The sequence below is a fragment of the Nuphar pumila genome, chromosome 13 (assembly GCF_984573655.1).
Source record: "Nuphar pumila chromosome 13, dmNupPumi1.hap1.1, whole genome shotgun sequence".
Lineage (NCBI taxonomy): Eukaryota > Viridiplantae > Streptophyta > Magnoliopsida > Nymphaeales > Nymphaeaceae > Nuphar > Nuphar pumila.
In genome coordinates this window covers 4,746,410-4,767,986 of record NC_143261.1, presented here as the reverse complement: position 1 = coordinate 4,767,986, position 21,577 = coordinate 4,746,410, and the positions used below count along the sequence as shown (strand labels likewise).

At 38.3% G+C, this 21,577-nt stretch overlaps 2 protein-coding genes across 2 annotated transcripts in view; both read right to left on the bottom strand.

Moving 5' to 3' along the window:
- Positions 1 to 3,205, bottom strand: part of LOC149817587 (protein MANNAN SYNTHESIS-RELATED 1-like) — a 79,558-nt gene extending 76,353 nt beyond the window's left edge. The window contains exons 1-2 of the mRNA XM_089985455.1: positions 2,900 to 3,205; positions 2,598 to 2,730 (exon numbers count right to left, since the gene is read on the bottom strand). Coding sequence (XP_089841581.1) covers positions 2,598 to 2,730; positions 2,900 to 3,205 — 439 coding nt within the window. The remainder of the gene's footprint in view (positions 1 to 2,597; positions 2,731 to 2,899) is intronic.
- A 14,347-nt stretch (positions 3,206 to 17,552) lies between these two features.
- LOC149817586 (S-adenosylmethionine synthase 2-like) lies at positions 17,553 to 21,130 on the bottom strand. Its single transcript, XM_089985916.1, has 2 exons — positions 21,022 to 21,130; positions 17,553 to 19,026 (listed from the first exon to the last, which is right to left on the bottom strand). The coding sequence occupies exon 2, from the start codon at positions 19,015 to 19,017 to the stop codon at positions 17,836 to 17,838; it is 1,182 nt and encodes a 393-aa protein (XP_089842042.1). The 5' UTR covers positions 19,018 to 19,026; positions 21,022 to 21,130; the 3' UTR covers positions 17,553 to 17,835.
- Between the last annotated feature and the right edge of the window lie 447 nt (positions 21,131 to 21,577).

Sequence of the window (21,577 nt, the reverse complement as noted above, 5' to 3'; positions counted from 1 at the left end):
ATTAAAAAGAGGAACTTAAGGATTGTGTGCATTTAATAGGACATGCATATGGAAAGAGGAAAACTTAAATGGAAGATAATAAATGGTTCATGCATTGCACATAAATCATGCATATTCTTGCTCTGCATTAGTTCATGCATGTTTACCTGTTCACTTGGTTGTTTATGTTGATCATTGTATGATGTTGAGCTCTTTTGCATTTAATTGCCTTATTGATTAAGTTGTGATCAATGTTACATATTTCGTGTTCCCTCCTGTTAAATGTTACATGTTTAATTATGCATGAATGGTTAATTGACTTAGGAATTGAGTATAATCGTATTCCTCAAAATATTACATGGATCTTATTTATGCTCTTTTTCTTATTTGATTCATTAGGGAAACCTGTACGCAGAATTCTTCGGATTTCTGACCCTCTTATTTTATTGGTTTTTCACAGGCACAGGTGATCAGTGAAGTCGACTCGCTTCTGAGGGATACTAGGGTCACATTTGTTTCAGACGGCTTCACTTACGGACAGAGTGGCTCTACTGTTATTTTCTTTTAGTTCTTCTGATTTCCTGCAATTTGATATTTCACTTTTGACATGGAACATATTACTCTTATTGATTCATTAATAAAAGAATTCAGTGGATTGGTTATGATTGATAAATATAAGTTGCTTTGTGGTGTGTGGTTATCCAACTGAAATTGGAACTGTAGGGACCCCAGGTCTCTGGGAAGTTTTCCGCGACTCTTAGAAAAAAAAAATATTCCGCATTTTTCAAAGGTAGGAGTTGGGGTCGTTACAAGCTTAATGATAATTTATTGTAAACCATTAATCTCACTAAAAAATAGAACATAAATAACAATTGTGCTTGAACTATGCCTTCTCCACAGCTAAATAATTGCTATCCCTGCCAACTACTCTCTCACTCCTAATTATGCCATATGTTTACCAACCATTGAAGAACATCATCCAAATAGGCCAAATTTGTTGAGAAAACATACAACATTGGGAGATCAACTATGTTAAGAGTGAAATAGCAACTGGACTGAGTTACTGAAGCAATAGCACTTCCAGAAGTTGAGGAAGACACAGTACTGCCCCCAATTACTACATCAAACTGGTGTTCAACTTACTCTTTGTAACATGGACACTTCTAAAAGGGCAATGCACCCATGTCACACCCACACCGATGTGGGTGCAACACTTGGACACGGCTTCCTTTGTGTCGAAAGTGGATTCAATTAACCCTAACCAAGTCCAATTTTATCTATCACACACACACACAATATATATATATATATATATATATATATATATATATACGCACCTTGCACCCAAGCTTTTTTAAATTGCCATGTCACACCCTCCGCACCTGCACCTATGTGACAGAACTTACTTTATGTGCTTATCTCTCTCATATAACCAACTGCCAGACTCCATAGTAGTGTGTAATAGGCCAAATATGCCAAAGACCTCTGAAAGGAGGCCTTAACAATGAGGCATTTTGTGTAAAGTTTTTGAAAGTTGATGAGAAGGACAGGAATCTCTAACTGCATAGAGGAAGTAGAGCAGGCAGCATGGATAGCAGAAGTGCTGGACATAATGATAGCAGGAATAGACATAGTGAGCAAGGCATAAGGAAGGGTAGAGCTGTAGGCAAGGTATCAGTAATGATGACCATTGCATAAAGAAATCTCCTCTTTAAATCTGACATTGTTTTTGTGGTTTTGCTGTTTATTCAATCAATACAAATGATTCTCAGCCTGCTACTCATTCCACAAAACCAAAGAAACCCAAATCTCAAAGAACCTCATACATGGTAAGAGATGGATGTAATGCATTCAAAGGAGAACTTTTTCTATAGCACTTCATGTTTGTCAAACATCCGAGCATTAAATCCCACCATCTTTTGTCCAAAGAAATCTGTTGTAGCAACATTTTTAGAGATTATTATGCAACTTTCTTAAGCAAATTCCAGTCTTTCTAACTACATTCTTTGAAAAAATAAAAAATGACCCAAATTGTTACTTTCCACCGAAAACATTTTACCGTCTCAATTCATTTTATGAAAATTCTAGCCCATCATTAGAGATCTCTCTCATGTGCAATTCTAGTCCAAACTTAGAATCCACTCACGCTTCCAATCATGCCATTTATGGTCAACAGCTTGCAATCGTTTTCTTCAGTTCTATCTGCTTATGGGGGAAAAACTGATGATCCTCTAGCACAAAGTTTTAGCAATGCAAATGAGACTTGACCTTGAAGCAACTATTGGTCTGCTGCTTCATTCATAAAAAAAAATGAAAAAACTATTAGTCTGCTTCAACTCGCTAAATCAGAATAAGAACCAAATGGTCCATTCAACAAAGTAAGCAAAAAAAAGAAAAAGAAAAAAGAAGACGACGGCGGATTAACATAATCAAGTAATTAAACGGCAAACCAACAGACTGAATCAATCATTCGGAAAGGAAAAACCAAAGAATGGGCATTGTCCAATTGCCTTATCAAGCTCTACAAAAAGTTCTGTAACCAAAACCCCAACTCATAGAATCAAAGATAACAAGCAACCAACCCATTTTCCCTGAAAAATAGGTCCAAAGTAAGTTACCCGTCAAATGCTTTTCCCAACAAGGCTCCGGAAAGGGTCCAGGCTGACCCCATAACCGAAGCAGCCTCTCCCTACTCATGCTCTTCAGCATAATACCATCACCCACCACACTGGTTGCATTCACACTCTTCTCCTTCAACATTTTTACAGAAAAAGAGAAAATGGGTGATCAAGAATTCAACAAAGAGTGAACCTTAGATGGAAAAGAATTAGAAAAAAAAAACAGAAAAAGCTACACCCATTACCATTCATGACATATATCACCAAAACAAGAAGAAATGGAAGCCATTGTATAGTAGTACCTGAAGAGGAAGGCCCTCAGGATCAAATGGTGGTCTGTTGGTGCTCAAATTGATGAGCAAAACGAAAATTCCAAAGCAAAGAAACCCAACCACGATCTGTTTCACGTCTTTCATCGTTAGTTTCATGTGATGAAAATCGAGGCAGACGAGAAGGCGAGACCACCAAACGCTTTGTTCACTTTTCCTCTTGTAACACGCAGTTCCATTATCGTGGACTATGATGGTCGCCAAGAGTATCCGGACATTTGTTGTCGAGGATTTGATTAGGGTGCGAGTCCGAGTCAAGCGCAGGATACGGTTGATCATCCTGGACTTGTCTCAGTTGGACAGACTACATTACATTGACGCAGTATACTAGGTCAAGGCTTTCTGGGTAAAGTCAGTTCAGGTGTTTGACACATAAACCTAGTGTGAAAAATGTCCTGATATTTTCAGGGTTTAGTGAAGCCTAGTTAGGACCAAAGGCCACAGTAATATATCAATGATATTTTGAAAATATTGTGAAAAGCGCAATATTTAGACACCATTTAATATCGTAAGGAATCGTGATATTTCACAATAATGTGGTGTTGCAGTTTAGATGAAAATATTGTGATTTTATCACAAACTCGAGTCCACGAGCAACTCGCTCAGTCGGCCAAAGACATGGTTACGCTCAATGGGAAGCTGTATGACCAATTCTGGCAGCTCCTCATGCGTATTAATGGACACAATAACCATCGAGATGATCGTAATAGAGAATCTGGCTCTAGCGGCCAGACCTCGGGTTCCACCAACGGACCCTATCAGGCCCGCCAACTCCAGTTGAAATTTTCTAGGGCCGGTTCTACGTGTTGGCCATTTCAGGCTGAGCAATATTTCAAGATTGTCAAGATGGCTGAGGAGGATTGCGTGGCCTTTGCTTTGATCTACCTCAAGAAAGATGACATCTGCTAGTATCACTAGTTAGTGTCCCAACTCGGGAAGCCTACTTGGGATGGCTTTTCCAGAGCCCTAATGATACATTTTTATCTTTGTTTATGCCAATCACCACATCTCGTTGTCCAAGATCCTTCAATAGGACAGTATTATCGATTATCAGGCAAAGTTTGAGAGGTTAAGTAACCTCATCATTGTCTGATCCCAAGAGTTATTGATTGAGACTTTTATCGTGAACCTCAAATTGGACCTACAAATCGAGGTTCAGGCTGCTAGACCTATCTCCTTGATGAAAGGTTTTGAATTAGCGTAAGTGATCGAAGAGAAACTGTCCATCCAGGGTGAACTCGTGTTGGATCCGGACAGGGGGGACGTCCACTCAGAGATACACACCCAGAAGAATTTGGTTTCTAGCAAGATTATGCCTCATCCCTCCTAGGTCTACCGAGTGTGCCACAAATCACTCTCAGTCGCTTAGTCAAGTCACTGCGATGAGGTATGGACCAAGGACCACAAGCATAAGGTTCTGAATTTGTACCTTATCGAGAGTGGGGTTGAGGACAATGAGCTCAGTGATCCTGAGTTGACCGATATGGGTGATGACGCTTTAGAGGAGGTTCTAGAGATATCATACCATGTGTTAGCTGGCTTGGAGGTGCCTCAAACGATGAGGGTACATGATAGAATCAGTCAATTGATGATTTCAATGTCGATAAATACTGGTTTGATGCATAACTTTGTGTGTGCTCAACTGGCTAAATGGGCCAAATGCATAATTACCTTTCAACACCTCTTTGAAGTGGTGGTCGGGAATGATAGCAAGCTCAAATGCACCACCCTTTGCCCTGGGGTTCATTTGGAGATCTAGGGAACCATCCTGACCATAGATATGTATGAAATGCTGATGAAGGGTGCAAACATGGTTTTAGGAATGTAGTAGCTCCAATCCTTGGGTTCTATTTGTTGGAACTTCAAGGACATGATAATGAAGTTTGAGTACGGGGACCACCAGGTCTCGATCTACGCTTCTCCCAGGACACCTTCTTCTCTGGTTGAGTCTAAATAACTCGTCAAGGTTGTTCAAGGGTGTCTCTCAGGTGTTCTTGATGATGGAGGCAGTTGGAGTAATCATGACCCCTACAAAGACCTTGGTTGACCTGGAGGCCTTGCTTCAGGAGCTGGGCACCGTGTTTGATGAGCCCAAGGGCATATCGCCCTCTTGGTCTCACAACCATGCAATCCCCATTGAGTCACAGATCATGCCTGCAAATGTACTGCCTTACAGGTATGTGCATGCTCATAAGTTGAAAATTGAGAGATGCTCTTTGACAAGATCATTCGGGCCAGTAAGAGTTTGTATTCTTTTTTGGTTCTGTTGGTGAAAACGAGAGATAGATCATGACAGTTTTGCATCGATTATTGGCCCTTGATCAGATTACAATTAAGAACAAGCACTCAGTTTTAGTAATCGATGAGTTGGTAGATGAACTCCATGGGACACATTTTTTTTGCAACTGGACCTCAAATTCGGTTATCAACAAATCTACATAGCCCCAAAAGAGGTTCAGAAGACGACATTCCGGATGCACAATGACCACTATGAGTTCTTGGTGATGCCTTTCGGACTTACCAACGCTCTAACTTTCTAGGCTCTGATGAATGATGTTTTTATGCCCTACCTACGACAGTTAATACTAGTCTTCTTTGATGACATCCTGATCTATAGTCCTTCTTGAGAAGACGATAAGTGCCACCTGTGGATTGTCATGGAGACCCTTACTAAGCATCAGTTATATGCTAAGTGGATCAAGTATACCTTTGGTGAGACCCATGTCCATTACTTGAGACATGTTATCTCGGGTCAAGGTGTAGAGTTAAACCTCAAAAAAGTCGAGTCAATGCAGATTTGACTAGTACTCCAGTCATTCAAGGGAATGCGGAGATTTGTCAGCCTTATTAGGTACTACCAAAAATTCGTTCATGGGTATACTCAGATCGTCTATCCTCTAATGGCCCTCCTTAGGAAGGGCACCTTTCATTGGAGCGTGGAGGCTATTATGGCCTTCGAGTCTCTGAAGAAGGCCATGACTCAGGCACCTGTTTTGGCCCTTCTTAATTTCACAAAGACTTTCGTGGTTGACACCAACACGTCCAGGCTTGGTACAGGGGTTGTTCTAATGCAGCAGGAGCACCCCCTCACTTATTTCAGCAAGGTCACCACAGCTGAAAAGTGAGGTCTGCCCATGTACGAGAAAGAGTTTATGGTCGTCATCCTGGTTGTGGACAAGTGACGACCATATTTGATTGTTTGACACTTTATAGTCCAGTCAAACCATAGGAATCTCAAGTTCATGCTTAAGCAGCGGGTGAACATTCACATATAGTAGAAATGGATCTCAAAGCTCCTGGGGTACGGCTTTGGGATCCAATACTGCAAGGTGATTTGCAATCAGGTAGTCGACACCCTCTTACAGCGAGGACATGAGAATAAGTTGGTGTGTCTTAGCATGATCGTCGTCACCTTTCTCTTCCTAGACAACCTCCAGTGGGAGTACATGGTGTGCGGATCCAGAGAAAAGAGGCTACCAAACTCAAAATTTAGGGGAACTTGGTGATGCAGCTGAGCGTATAGCAGTTCCTCCTGAGTCTGATTTGACTACTCTTCTTATAGAGCAATACCACACAACTCTTACAATGGGTCATCAGGGGTCCAGTGGATCTATCGACATTTCAGTAGGGGTTTGTATGGAGGGGTATGAAGAAGCAGGTTTGACAGTTTGTGGGGTGGTGTGATGTGTGTCAAAGGGTCAAGTACAAAAGAGTTCTAATGCTAAAAAATAACTATGGATTTTAAAAAATATCACTTTCAAAGATATTTTAGTTATTTTAATAAGGTTGAATTTATCTAATGTTAAATATAACTAGTTTAATGTTAGATTAACTATATATATAGTAATGTGTTCCTTAGGCCTCTTTTTCGTTAGGCCCCTTCAAGAATCATAGTTTTATGTATTTTTTCTCATGTCTACACACTATATATGATCTATAGGTTTTGTTTAGTGGGAACCAACATTTGGATCGCCAGAATCTATCATGTATACAGTTTTTTCTGGTGATCCAAAATCAATAGCTACGAAGGTGCCAATTTTTTTTTTGGCTCAAAAAAATAAAATTTTTTATCAAAAAAACATGATTCAAGAGTCGATTCCCACTAAATCAAGCCTTATAAACACATCTAACAATTCAAATCTATCATAAAACATTTAAAACCTATGAGGCAAAATGAGAAATGGGGCCTAATATGTTCAGTTCTCATATATGTTCTTTAAAAAAACTATATATATATATATATATATATATATATATATATATATATATATATATATATATATATATATATATATATATATATGAGTAGAAAGTAGATGTCTACTACAAATAAACAGGGGTTTTTAGAGTATTTTTTCCCAAATTTGTCCTCACAGATGCATCCAACATAGTTGAATTTTTAGAAATGATACTTGAATTATGTTTTTTTATAAAATGTTTTTTATAAAAACATGAATTTTTAAGCTTAAATATTTATGAAAAGTTTAGACCAATTTTCAAACCTTATAAAAATCCACTCACATGTTAGAGTCGGATGATCCAAAAGTAGATTCTTATAAAATCAAACATTTAAAATACATTTGTATAGTTAGATTTGAGAAAAATATGAAAAAAAGACTTTCAAAAGCTCAATATGTTGATGGTAGGCACATATTGGAGTAAACAGCTACCCCCTACTCACACACACACACACACACACACACACACACACACACATATATATATATATATATATATATATATATATATATATATATATATATAGAGAGAGAGAGAGAGAGAGAGAGAGAGAGAGAGAGAGGTGCTAAATAAAATATGCTAAATGATAGTGCTAAATGGGTTTTTTTGCTCTTTAGATGTTTTTTCATAGTTTTGACCCCATAAATGTGTTGGTCATGATGAGGAATTCACATTAGGATCACATGTTTTTGATGAAAAAATGATATTTAGAGCCTCAAAAATTCACAAAGATCTTGGACCGTTGATTTTTAACATATTTTATTTAGCACCTATATATATATATATATATATATATATATATATATAGAGAGAGAGAGAGAGAGGGAGAGAGGGAGAGAGAAATGATCCCACCCCTTTTTTTTGTTAGGACCTTCTAAAAATCATACTTTTATGTATTTTTTTGCTCAATTTGAACCATTAGGTGTGTTTATTATTTCTTATTTACTAAGGAACAAGCTTTTTTAAAATTGATTTGATGTAAAAATATAAATATTTTATCTTGAAATAATATCAACCATTGATTTGTTTTGCCTCTTTCAAAAATACAACTGAGCATAGAAAATCTTAAACAAATACATGCTCCCTATTTAGTAAATAATGATAAACACATCTAACCGTACAAATCAAGAAATAAATACTTGAAAGTATGATTTTCATAAAGTCCTAACAAAAAAAGGGGTATGTCCACCCCCTTCACTCTCTCTCTCTCTCTCTCTCTCTCTCTATATATATATATATATATATATATATATATAATCCCCATTGAGTAAACAATGATAAACACATCTACCAGTACAAAATGAATACTTGAACTCATAATTTTCAGAAGGTCCAAACAAAAAAAGGAGCAGGTCCACCCCCTTCTCTCTCTATATATATGGGTTTATATTTGGTACAATTGATTATACCTACAATCTAGTTAGAATCTCATGATGAAAGTTGTTTTTTACATAATCTAACCTCGTAGATGTGTTCAACATGCTAAATTTAGTAGGAATCAAGTCTTGGATAATGTTTTTTTTAAGAAAAAATTTGTTTTTATGAGTTGAAAAAAGCAATGCCTTCATAGCCATTGATTTTAGGATTGTCAGAAAAACCTATATACAAGTCGGATTCCAGCGATCCAAAATCCAGTTCTCACTAAACAAAACATGCATATCACATGTATGGTGTTAGATGTGAAAAATAATATCAACCATTGATTTGTTTTGCCTCTTTCAAAAATACAACTGAGCATAGAAAATCTTAAACAAATACATGCTCCCTATTTAGTAAATAATGATAAACACATCTAACAGTACAAATCAAGCAATAAATACTTGAAAGTATGATTTTTAGAAAGTCCTAACAAAAAAAAAGGTATGTCCACCTCCTTTTCTCTCTCTCTCTCTCTCTCTCTATATATATATATATATAATCCCTATTGAGTAAACAATGATAAACACATCTACCAGTACAAAATGAATACTTGAACTCATAATTTTCAGAAGGTCCAAACAAAAAAAGGGACAGGTCCACCTCCTTCTCTCTCTCTATATATATATATGGGTTTATATTTGGTACAATTGATTATACCTACAATCTGTTGAGAAACTATATTTTGATGACACACAATATGATACACTGTCATATTTGATTTAATATGATATGATAATATGTCTTTATGAAAAATGTTATATTATGACTGAATATGCTTAGTCATGTATCTAACGAGTATTTGATGCAAGAATATCTCACCCAAAAGGATGGAGACCTCTTGTTCAAGTACAACCTTGGTGCAATCATACTCCTTGAAGAAAAAGCTTGATGTGCCATTCATTCTTAAAGATCATCTAAAGGGATCGGCTACTTCAAGATGAAGATTTTTTCTTCTTTAGAGTCATATATAACAGAACCTTCAGAAGCATGCATATTGCATATTACATACTTTATCATACAAGTCACTCATTCATAAAAGTATACGATATTTTTAAAAATCACCTTTTTTTGAAAATCAATCATTGTACCTTCTTACAAACTTTTATGAGAAAGGTATTTTAGCTCATGATTTCAAAAGCATTAATTGTACCTTATATTATGTATAAGACAACTTGAAAAGAAATAAAAAAAATAATGATTTCAAGTATGTAAGAAAAAAACAAACATAGAAATCGGCTAGTTGAACTAAACAAAGAAAAACAAATATTATTATATGTTTAGAAAAGACTTTAGTCACTTTTTACAACTCAAGAATGTCGACTTACTTAAAGTCACCATTCTTTCTATAAAACATTAAATACCTCCTCAAAAACTTTTTTATAAATGACTATCTTAATCCCACTCAAGAATGTCGACTTACTTAAAGTCTTCATTCTCTTTGTAGACATTAAATAACTCATCATAAAGTATTTTGAGATTTGACAATTTACAAAAAGAATTCAAAATATTTATTGTACTTACACACATTTAAGTCAAGAAGTGATGATTTCTAAATAAAATACTAAAGTACTACAAATCATTAAATTGAATAAAGACAAAACTACATGATGACTTACAATCCAACGTTCAATGTACTATTATGAGAAATAGACTTTTTACATCAAATATATCATACCTAAAATACTACAACGAATAGTGTACCCCAAATACTACACTTATAGAAAGAAGACTTTTTCGAACAAACATAAAATATTTTTGAAATGACTTGACATCTCACATCCCAAAAAGACCATCATTTCAAAAAGGCAACGACTATTTTTCTAAGGTTATATAAACACAATCAAAACAATTTATTCAACATGGACATGTGAGCTTACAACGAGAAAAATTCTTATTCGATATTTGAAAGAGAGCCTAGAAAAAGAAAGAGAAAAGAAAGAGAAAAAGTCAAGAATAGCTCTTTGACAAAGAGTATCTCCTGAGTTAAAATAACAGAACATTCTGAGAAATCCTTCATTCGTGCATTCATATCATTCTGAAGGTTCTATAGGAAGTATTGTAACTTTCTGTTATTCACTGTATTCCTTCTTTGTTGAAAGAAGAAGACCTCTGTGAAAGAGGGTGTATCCCTTCTCTGTTGAGAGAAGAAGACCTCTGTGAAAGAGGGTGTTCCCATTCTTTGTTGAGAGAAGAAGACCTTGTGCCCCTTCTCTGTTGAGAGAAGAAGACCTCTGAGGAAGAGAGTGTTGTACTATTTATCCGGTAACTCGGATGTTATAGTGGAAAGCTCAAGTGCTTTGCTTGAGAACTGGATGTAGGTAAGGGTCTTGACCGAACCAATATAAATTATGTGTTTTATGTGTTGTGCCTTATTGCATTCTATTTTTAATTTATCGATCTATTTAGTATTTCACTATTCACCCCCCCCCCCTCTAGTGGAATTTCACAATCTAGTTAGAATCTCATGATGAAATTGTTTTTTATACAATCTTACCTCGTAGATGTGTTCAACATGCTAAATTTAGTAGGAATCAAGTCTTGGACAATATTTTTTTTAAGAAAAAAATTGTTTTTATGAGTTGAAAAAAGCAATGCCTTCATAGCCATTGATTTTAGGATCATCAGAAAAACCTATATACAAGTCGGATTCCAACGATCCAAAATTCAGTTCTCACTAAACAAAACATGCATATCACATGTATGGTGTTAGATGTGAAAAAAAATCAAATAAGGGGATTCCACCCCATTTGCTAGGTCAAACTATTATAGCAAACTTAACCCTATATATATAGTAGGTGATAGCTGCCCACCACATTTCTAGCCTTTAGCCAGCCTATCAGATTTTCAAAGTTTTTTTCTATGTTTTTCCTTAAATCTGACCATATATTCTATATGCTTGATTTCATTGGAATCGACTCTTGGATCATCCAATTTTGATACACAGGTAGGTTTTATAATGTTTAAAAATCGGTCTAAAATTTCATAAATATTCAATAGCTAAAAAATCACATTTTTTATGAAAATACATAATCCAGGTGTTGTTTTCTAGCAAATGAACCATTCCAACCAGATCTGAAGGGTCATATTTGTGAAAAACAACTTGAAAATTCCCAATCAGTCATGGTAGGCTATCCCAAAAATTATATCTATATGCCAAAAGCTTCTTGAACTATACGATTGATGAGATCGGCAATTAGGAACTGCCTTTTTCTTTTTCTTTTTTGAAGTTGAGTGAAGAGATTAATTCATAACCTAGGTTTTGTCTTAATATTCAATCCCACAAATTAAAAAACTTGTCTTTTAGAAAAATCTAAGGAAATTATTGGCATATATAATTTTTAAAAATGGAAAATATATAAAAATGCAAAAACATAAGACAGGAAAAATAAAAAGGCATTAACTTTGTGATCGTTTTGTGATAAAAGCATTGTATTTTAAATATGGGCGATATTTTGAAAGTATCAAAACGTTATCATTTTTTTATCATTTTTTTAATATAGCATGATTGTAATACTTAAAATATATGTTAATAAAGTATTTTACTTAACATTTTCACCAAATTATTTACGTATGAACATTTTATCTTATCACTATAAGGATGAGGGTCAAAAGTGATGACTCTTTTCTAGCGAAAAAAAATCTTACCACTATTGATAAAACAATAATGACAAGATTTTTGTCTTCACTATTAGTTTCATCAATAACGTCAATCCATTAATCTCGTTGTTATTACTTTACTATGGCCACAAATCTCGACGTTATTAGTTTCATTAATAATGGCGAGTTGAATATCTCTTGGAATAACTTGCTCTTGCACGCATCTCGTGGTTAAAGACATATGTATAACAATGAGATTCTTTGACTGTTAGATATTATCGTTAAAACGTTTTAATAGGTATATTTAATGGTTAGAGATGAATAATAACAAGATTTGACTCTCATTGTTATAGGATTTTACTTTATAACGGTGATAGTTATTATTAAAAACGCATCTCAAGGCACAAAAAGCGTGTCTTGCCTTGAGGGGAGGGTCTTATCTTACAGTTATTAATTTTTAACAATAACACGAGAGATAATCTCACAATTATAAATCAATAACTGTGAGATATGGCTCTCTTATAAAGTGACGTCTATAAAAAAACAAAAACAAAAGCCTAACATGCTCTTTTTATGTTTTTCTTTTTCTCTCTCTCCGTTAAGGTTTTTCTCCTTTGGGTTCTATGGAGAGGAAGGAAGGGAGCCATGTCGAATGCCATAGAGGGCATCGATTCAGTGATCGAGAGCATAGTGGAGGAGATAACATAGAAGATCCACAATATCTCCTCCTCCTCGTCAGATTCCGACAATGAGGAGCCAAAGCCATCCGTTTCATCAGCAATCAACCGGCTCTTAGGGAGGAAGCAGCCCGTGCACAAGGTCCTCGGAGGGGGAAAGCGTGAGTCTTGAGACGTTTCATGGAGCACTCAGTTTTTTCATGATTTTTTGAGTTTTTTTTTGTGTGTGATATTGATCTTATTTTATCGTTTCTGAAGTCAGAAATGCAAATGATTTGATTTGTTTTGTGTTTTATTTGGTTGCGATGGCGAATGTCGAACGAGAAAATAGAAATTGTTAGGGCTTTAGCGAGCCGTTATGGATCTGATGGAAATAGGGTTTCCGCTACTGCTGGTGTGTGCATTTGTTAATTTAGATAGAGATGGTTCGATTTTAGATGATCCGGCTTGTATTTTTCAGATTTTTGTTACTTTTTATAAGCGATTGAAAATGATAGGGTTTGGGTTTTATCGATTCGGCAGCTGTTTTTGTTTTTAAACAGATCAGAATTGTTTATGCTCCAGAAAAAAAAGGTCACTTGGAAATTTTGCTTATTATGTTTTTATTTTCTTTTTTTCTGAGTTGGATTTAAGATATCCTGATGTATCTGGAATACTTGAACGTTTTATTATTCTGGTTTGTTGAAATTTTGCTTACCATGTTCTCGTTTTTCTTTTTTTATGAATTGGAAGTAAGATATCCTGCTGTATCTGGAATACTTGAATGTTGTATTGTTATCGAGGGATAAATCCTCAAGATGCTTGTTGATTCTCAGACTTAAGAGTCAAGCTTAGCTATTGTGATGGTGCATCCTTTTAGTGCGGAAGGTACAGACAAGGTGAGTTTGATCCCATCACTGTTCTCATTACTTTTATATATATATATATATATATATATATATATATATATGAGTGTACGTGGAATCAGTTGAGTAGGTTTTCCATTCTTTATTGAACTTTGCTAAGAGTGCCTTTGTCAACGACTCAAGTGATAAGCATCTTATTAATGGTTAGTTTTTTCTTTAAAGTTGACCTATGTTTCTCAATATGAACAATAGTGAAGTGGGAACCATCGTTGCTAAATGCTTATTTTTCTCAAATATATCCTTGTTTTGGTATTTGCAAACCGTTACTTTTGTTTAATTTGGTCCTGGGTAAATACCCTGAAAACCACCAAAACACAAATGAAACTACAACAAATAGGCCAACATTCATTATTTTTTTATTTTTTTTGCAGGTTTATAGCCTATAAAGGCGAGATCCCTGTCTCGCTGTTATAGGCGAGATCCCTGTCTCCTCATTATAGCCTATAACGGCGAATTAGTTCTCCCCGTTATAGCAATGAGCCAAAGGTTTCACCGTTATATCCTATCTCACCGTTAAAGATTGCCACACCATTAGTGGTGTTTTCATTTCCAGCTAGATTCGTCATTGGTGTTGGTTCACCTTTAATGGTGAGCTACAAATGTTGTTATTACTCAACAAGCTAATTTTTTTTTTTGACGACTTGTCAGTGACAATCAATGTTGTGAGAGGCGTACGCCTCCGTACCTGAAGCGTACGCCTCAGAGGCGAGGCGCATGCTCAAGGTACTGAGGCGTGCTGTGATGCGCAAATTGCCCCTCATCAACCTCCATAACCCCCTCCTTCATCCCCAAGTCTTCCTCCTCCGCCCGATTCGTCGGCTGTGCTAACCCCAAGTGCCGGTGGATCCACCGCCACGTGCCGGCCAACTGCTCCTCCGCCGCTCCCTGCCTCCCCTCCCACCGCTTCACTTCCATACCAGTTGTGAGAGGCGTACGCCTCAGAGGCGAAGCGCAGGCTCAACGCCTCGCTTCGCCTCATCGCATTTAACAACCTTGGTGACAATTCTCACTGTATAGCCCTATAGCAGCAAGAAATACGGTTGCTATTGACCTGCATCCTTGTAATGTATTTTCTATACTAGGATGGGCCAGGTTTCACATGCCTGTGCAGCCTAGATCTCACTAGACTGGCCTAGCCGGGGCCTGGAAAGTAGATGGAGCATGCTAGTCTCAACAAAATACAATACTATGAACTTGGCTTGACCATACACCAGTCCAATCAATTGTATACATACTCTCTCTCTCTCTCTCTCTGTTACCCTTGTGGGTTTCAAACCTTCTCGTGAAGATCATGATTTTTTAATGTATATGTCAAATTTTTTCGAGGTTGAAAAAATCAATGGCTTATAGAGAATGTTTTGCTTAGAATCACAACTGAGAAAGTAAAAGCTATTATTGTTGGTTGGTCACGAGGTCAATCTTGTAACCAAGGTTTGCAAGATTAAGGCAGGATCAAACACAATCATAACTTGTAACTTTTCATGTTTCATTAACTTGTAATTGTAATTTACAATAATAGGATATTGAGAAAATAGAAGAATCGCAGCGCATCTTACCAAATTTTTATGCTAAGAGTCGATTCCTACTGTTTTGATCACATAAAACACATCCACACGGTTAAATTTAGTGAAAACTACCTCCTATGAGTTTTAACACGAGGGTTTGGAACTCAGGAGGATAGAAGGGCTTGGCAGATGATACCAAACATTTATCATGGCTTAGTCCTTCAAGTTTCACAAAATAACCATTTCTAAAATGCCTAGCACCCCCCCAAGATCCAGGCCCAATAGAATTCCTAAGCATAGAAAAAAAAAAGTCAACAAAGTCAATTGGCATCAGCATACCCTTGACATTTATTGTCTCGGTGTATATCTCTGAGTAATCCTGTGGCGGATCTATCACCCATACATTTTTGGTGGGGGGCCTTATCCCCTGGGTACAAATACAATGACCCCCTTGAATAGTGATATTATATGAGTAATGGATATCTGCAACAACTAATGATGCTGGCAGCTATGATGCCAGGGAGCTGTGAGTCTGTGATCCACCAGCTCCTACTTATGTCAGTCCTAACATTGTATCATTCAATGAGAAGTAGACCAATGATTCAAATGGTCGCTCTTACAGGGATAGCAGTACGAAAGATATTCTCCGGTGGTTGGTAGGAGCTGTCAGTGCCCGTCTTCTTGTGGTGGTACGTTGCAGGTTCAAACCCCAGTGGTACGGTGAATAATAACTGGTGGGGTCTGCCTAACCCCAGTTTAACTTAAGAAAAGAAAAGGTATGAAAGATAAATAAAGTGGGTAATTATTACCTCTTCCACTACACTCAAGTAAATCTAAAAAATGATTTGAGATGACTGCTTCAATAACCCGATGTCGGTTCCATAGGTAGAGAAAACTACTAGTTTTAGTGGTTATCCCCTGTAAGTAGAGGTTTATCCAGTAGTATTAATACCATCTAAGTTAGACATTTGATTGCATCTGAAGAGGATGAGGAGGTGAGTAGTCAAAGCTAGTTTCAGTTGTTTGTTTATCACATGCATCAAGCACTTAAAACATAAATTCAAATATTTAAAATCCAAAGGTGCGAACCAACATCCAGCTATGTCTCTTTTTAGTGATCAAGATATAGCAATGCTAGAGTAGGGTGCACACATGCGAACTGAAAAATGGATATTTTCAATAGTTTTTCCATTTGAATTTACATACGCATGTACACTACATGGTTTTGAATGAACTGGCTCTTGGATCATGCGACAGTTGAGAACCAACGTCCCCACAAATTTTGTAAATTTTAAGGATAAAAAAATTATATTATTTTGTTAAAAAAAAACAAGACCCAACTGTTAGTTCCTAACAAATGGACAGTGGCGAACACATCTGAGGATGATGCTTAGTTAAATTTACCAAAGAGGGCATTTTTTATGCATGATGCAGCGCCGCGGCCATTTGTTAAGACGGAGACCACACCCATCTCGAGAAATGGCAAGATGGGTTGTTGATGCTGCATCATGCAGCGCGGCTGCGTATAATATGAACATTTTGCCAAAAGGCATTGAAATGCCAGCTCCTAATAAAAGCTGGTTCGTAGGTATACACCCCGTCGTACCCATCATAACAGTATCCGAATTTTGGAGTCTAATGTCTTCAGTTTGGGTAAATATAGAGATTTCTGGCACCGGCTGCACCAGCCATCCCATGTTCGCGTCTACATTCAATGAATCTTCAGCTATTGACTTTTACTCTAAAAGCCTATCACAAACTCATATGAATAACTTCCATCCCACGTCTTTGTGCTTTCCCGAGACTCCATCTGAAATTCCGAGTCCACGTGAAACGTGACTCAGCAGCCCGAATCTCATGGGGACTCCATCTGCGCATCCGAACGAAGCACCTTTTTATTCCCAAAGCTTGATCAACCTCTTGGGGTCGGAAACCCTCTCAACTTAACCCCCTGTGCTCGCTTGGCCCCAAATAAAAAACAAAAGACAAATGCTCCTCAGATTCCGCAGATGAATGAATGCCAAGTGTTTTGGTTTTCAGCAAAAGATTGCCAACGCATGAAGTGGTGTTTTTTTTACAGCAGAAACATTAGTTTAATATAGAAACGTCATGCCTCCTCGCCAGCCAAGACAAGCTCTGATGACGAATGCCCAACACCATTACAACAATACACATCCAAAACGGCAGCTGGATGACGTTTCTCTTTAACAGAAAATAGAGATACCCAAGTTTGAACTCTTGGGTAAAAATAAAAGATTCTGATTTTGGCCTTTCAAAAAAAAGATTCCATAAAATTTTGCTTAATAAGAAGCCCTGCCATACATCAAGACATAGCCCCTCTGTCTACCAACAGAGGAGCATTTGCTACAAAACACTAGGCATTAAATCCCAAAAGGGAAAAAACTGGAAAAAGGAGAAAGAAAAACACAGATTTTCAGTCATTTTACCAAAAACAAAAACAAAAGCATATGAGCTAACACCGAACATTCTTGACCTATTGCTTTGCCTGGTAAAGATAAAGTGCTTGGAGGAGCCGAGCCAAAGAAACCAGAGAGCGAGCATGAAAATCAAGCGGCGGGCTTATCCCACTTGAGCGGCTTGACAACCTCCCATGTGAAGTCCGGGTCGTCCCTCCCGAAATGCCCATAGGCAGCGGTCTTCAAGTACCTACCGTTCCCTCCCCTCTTCAGGTCCAGGTTGATGGTCATCATTCCAGGCCGGAAGTCAAAGTTCTCCTTCACGATCTTCAGGATCTCCTTGTCTGGGATCACACCCGTGCCGTAGCTGTCCACGAACACGGAGAGGGGCTCCGGCACACCGATAGCATAAGAAACCTGAACAATGCAACGGCGGGCAAGGCCGTTGGCCACAATGCTCTTGGCAGCCTGGCGGACAATGTAAGCACCACTCCTGTCGACCTTGGTTGGATCCTTGCCGGAGAAGGCACCACCACCGTGGGCTCCCCAACCACCATAGGTGTCGATGATGATCTTCCGGCCTGTCAGCCCAGCGTCACCATGCGGCCCACCAATGACGAAGCGGCCTGATGGGTTAAGGTGGAAGATAGTCTTCTCGTCAAGGTACTTCTCTGGGATGACAGGCTTGATGACGTGCTCCTTGAGATCCGCTGCAATCTCATCGTTGGTAACGGTCTCATCGTGCTGTGTGGAGATGAGCACAGTGTGGACACGGACGGGAACCATGGCACCCTTGTCGTTGAAGTACTCTACAGTGACTTGGGTCTTGCCATCAGGGCGGAGCCAGGGGCAGGTGCCGTTCTTGCGGACCTCAGTGAGGCGAGCACCAAGCTTCGTGGCAAGGACATGGCTGAGGGGCATTAACTCTGCGGTTTCATCAGTCGCATAGCCAAACATGTGTCCCTGATCACCAGCACCAATCTCCTCAGGGCGCTTGGTAAAGTGGCCATGGACACCCTGAGCGATATCAGGGCTCTGCTGCTCAATGTTGACAAGGACCTTGCAGTGGTCGGCATCAAGCCCAACATCATCGGATACAAAGCCAATGCCACGGCAGGTATCGCGGACAATCTTCTCATAGTCTACATTAGCCTTGGTGGTGATCTCGCCGAACACCATCACCATGTTGGTCTTTGTGCAGGTCTCGCAGGCGACCTTGCTGTCAGGGTCCTGCTCAAGGCAGGCATCGAGGATGGAATCGGAGATCTGGTCACAGAGCTTGTCGGGGTGACCCTCATTGACTGATTCTGAGGTAAAGAGGAAGGTCTCCATTTCTCTGAGCTGCATACAACAGGAGAGGGCGTTTAGTATGAGCCATGATTTCACCAACACTATGGTCAATTTAAGTCACCGTTATTGTGTAGAAACTTCCAAGTTCCAAACTGAATAAAACATCAACTTACATCTCTTGTTAATTGAACAAGACCTAGAAGGAACCTAAAAAGTGATCAAATAATATACCCTTGACAGATAACCTGATTCTCAAGACACTAAGACCACAATGCTATTAGTCACTTTAGCATAACGTAAAGTAGCCGCCCACTTTTTCTCAAAACATAACCAAGTTGAAGGTGTAGAGATGCCAACTTTTTAAAACCAGAGAAGATTCATCAAGACAACAAAGGAAACGGACATTATTGAGGAATCTTTCCAATTTTTGCCAATATGCTGATTCCTACTGTACTAATTATTGGAAGATCAACTTCACTTTGCAAGAGATACCAGCAAACTTGATAAAAACACTTATATGCTTAAAAAAGGAACCTCAACTAATGAAACTGACAAAACATATCAGATATTTCATTTAAGCATGAACAGCTAAACTAACATACAGAAAGGCCTGTATACTAAAGGAACCCTAAGGATAAGATTGAAAAGATTGAGCAGAACCCCCCAAACGGTGCACCAAATGCACAGAGGGAACTATTCTCAGGCATCTGTAACATCTATTCAGCATTGATATCTATATCCCAATCGATCATTTGATGGAATAGATTTGGCTATGCTGTGTGGGACTTGCAAATGACAAGCCAGTGGCCTAACTAAGAAGACGACCTACACCTATCCCCACCAATCACAACCAGATCAACGCCTTCAGATGCAGCTAATTAGAAAGAAGCAAAAGTATAAACCATCGCCTATTTTAGAAACTTTGAACATTTGATAAAAGTACACAAAACCAGCATGACACCTTATAACAAAGGTTACTGATTTTGTGAGGAGGCATCAATCAAAGAGGTATCTGATGAATCCGCCAAAGGCAAGCAGCCAGAGGTCAATGAAAGATAACACTACTGACATCCAGAGCACAAGGAAAGATAGCACCGCTGAACCTTCTCTCAGAATTTGTTAGAACTGAAGGGAATGTTTTGGAAAAGGGAAGATAGGATCTGATAACAAAGTTACTAGAGTTATCAGATTTTCCTTTTACATTCCGACTCGAAATAGCATACCGATTTACAATCTCCCCAGATTTCTGAAAGTAAACCAAACAAGCAACTCAAAGATTTTCCAAAGATGATCCCATGAATCGTTAATGAAGCAAATGATTTTGACGCAAAGAAAAAATAAAACAGACAAACATAATATCGAACCAGATCCAGTGAGTAGAATCTCTCTACATAATCGTTATGAATAACCATGAAATGAAAAGAGACGAAAAAAAGCAGATCTAGGTTCGAAACGCAGATCAATACTTGTCCACCATACAAAGAGAGATGGCAAGGACCTCCGACTCGGATAATCTATAAAAGACTGCAGAAATACAGTCCCAGACAAAAATCAAGTTTGGAAAAAAGAAACGCCCACCCGCCGACCCCCACAAAAAAAAGAGCAGGTCTCCATATTGTTCCTACTATCTGAGAAAATGATACCAGAAGGAAACTAAAGAGAAAATCATCTCATTCGAAAATCAAACAAATACAGAGAACATCACCAGAGATCTACGAAATCTCAAACGCGTTCAAGAAAAAATAGAGAAAAAAACCCTATAACCAGTCCAAATCCACGACACAGGAGAAAATCATCCAATAAAAGTATATCTATAACGGATTCAACTATTCACATCCAAATCGCAAAGAAAAAACCACCATATTTCCTTCAAAAATCACAAAAAGAGAACACAAACGGTGTTCTTCACCAGATCTATTCTTCTTAAGAGAAAAAACCCAAAGCATAGCGCAAAAGACCCGAAAAACTTCCAGATCTCGACCGAAAGAACTACGAAGCCGCAGATCTTAGTTGGTAAACAAATCTATAGAGAGAGAAGACGCGCACCTTTGGTCGAGAAGAAGAATGAGCGAACAAAACGAACGAACGGTAATAACGCGCGGATCTTCTAGGTGGAGAGGAGCCCCCCGTTCAAACGACTCTCTTCGACGGGACTAAGCGAAGGTCACGCCCGAGCTATTTATAGTGCTCGCGCGTCGAGCGTGACGGGCTCCAGCTGCCACCATTCGAAGAATCCAGATCGGACGGATGTCGTTCTTCCATCCAAAGGATCTCGAGGACATTGTGCGGCCAGATCTTACTCGGAGTGGGTGGGTCGACAGCGACTCGCCCGACCCTTGGTCACCGCCAACAGCCGGTGACAAAGGAACCCCCACCCAACCCCCCTTTTTTTTTGGTTGGCCTCTCGGGTCCACAATCGGCTCCGCCCGGCTGCCGACGCCTTTGGGACACCCAGATGGGAGGTGCAAATCAGCAAATGGATGTGATCGGATAGGGTTTTATCGGATACTCCACTGAATCGGAGCTCTGTTTAGTTGAATTTGGTAAACCAAAACTATATCCAATTATAATCAGGATATGGTTTTGAATTTTTGCTGCCAGA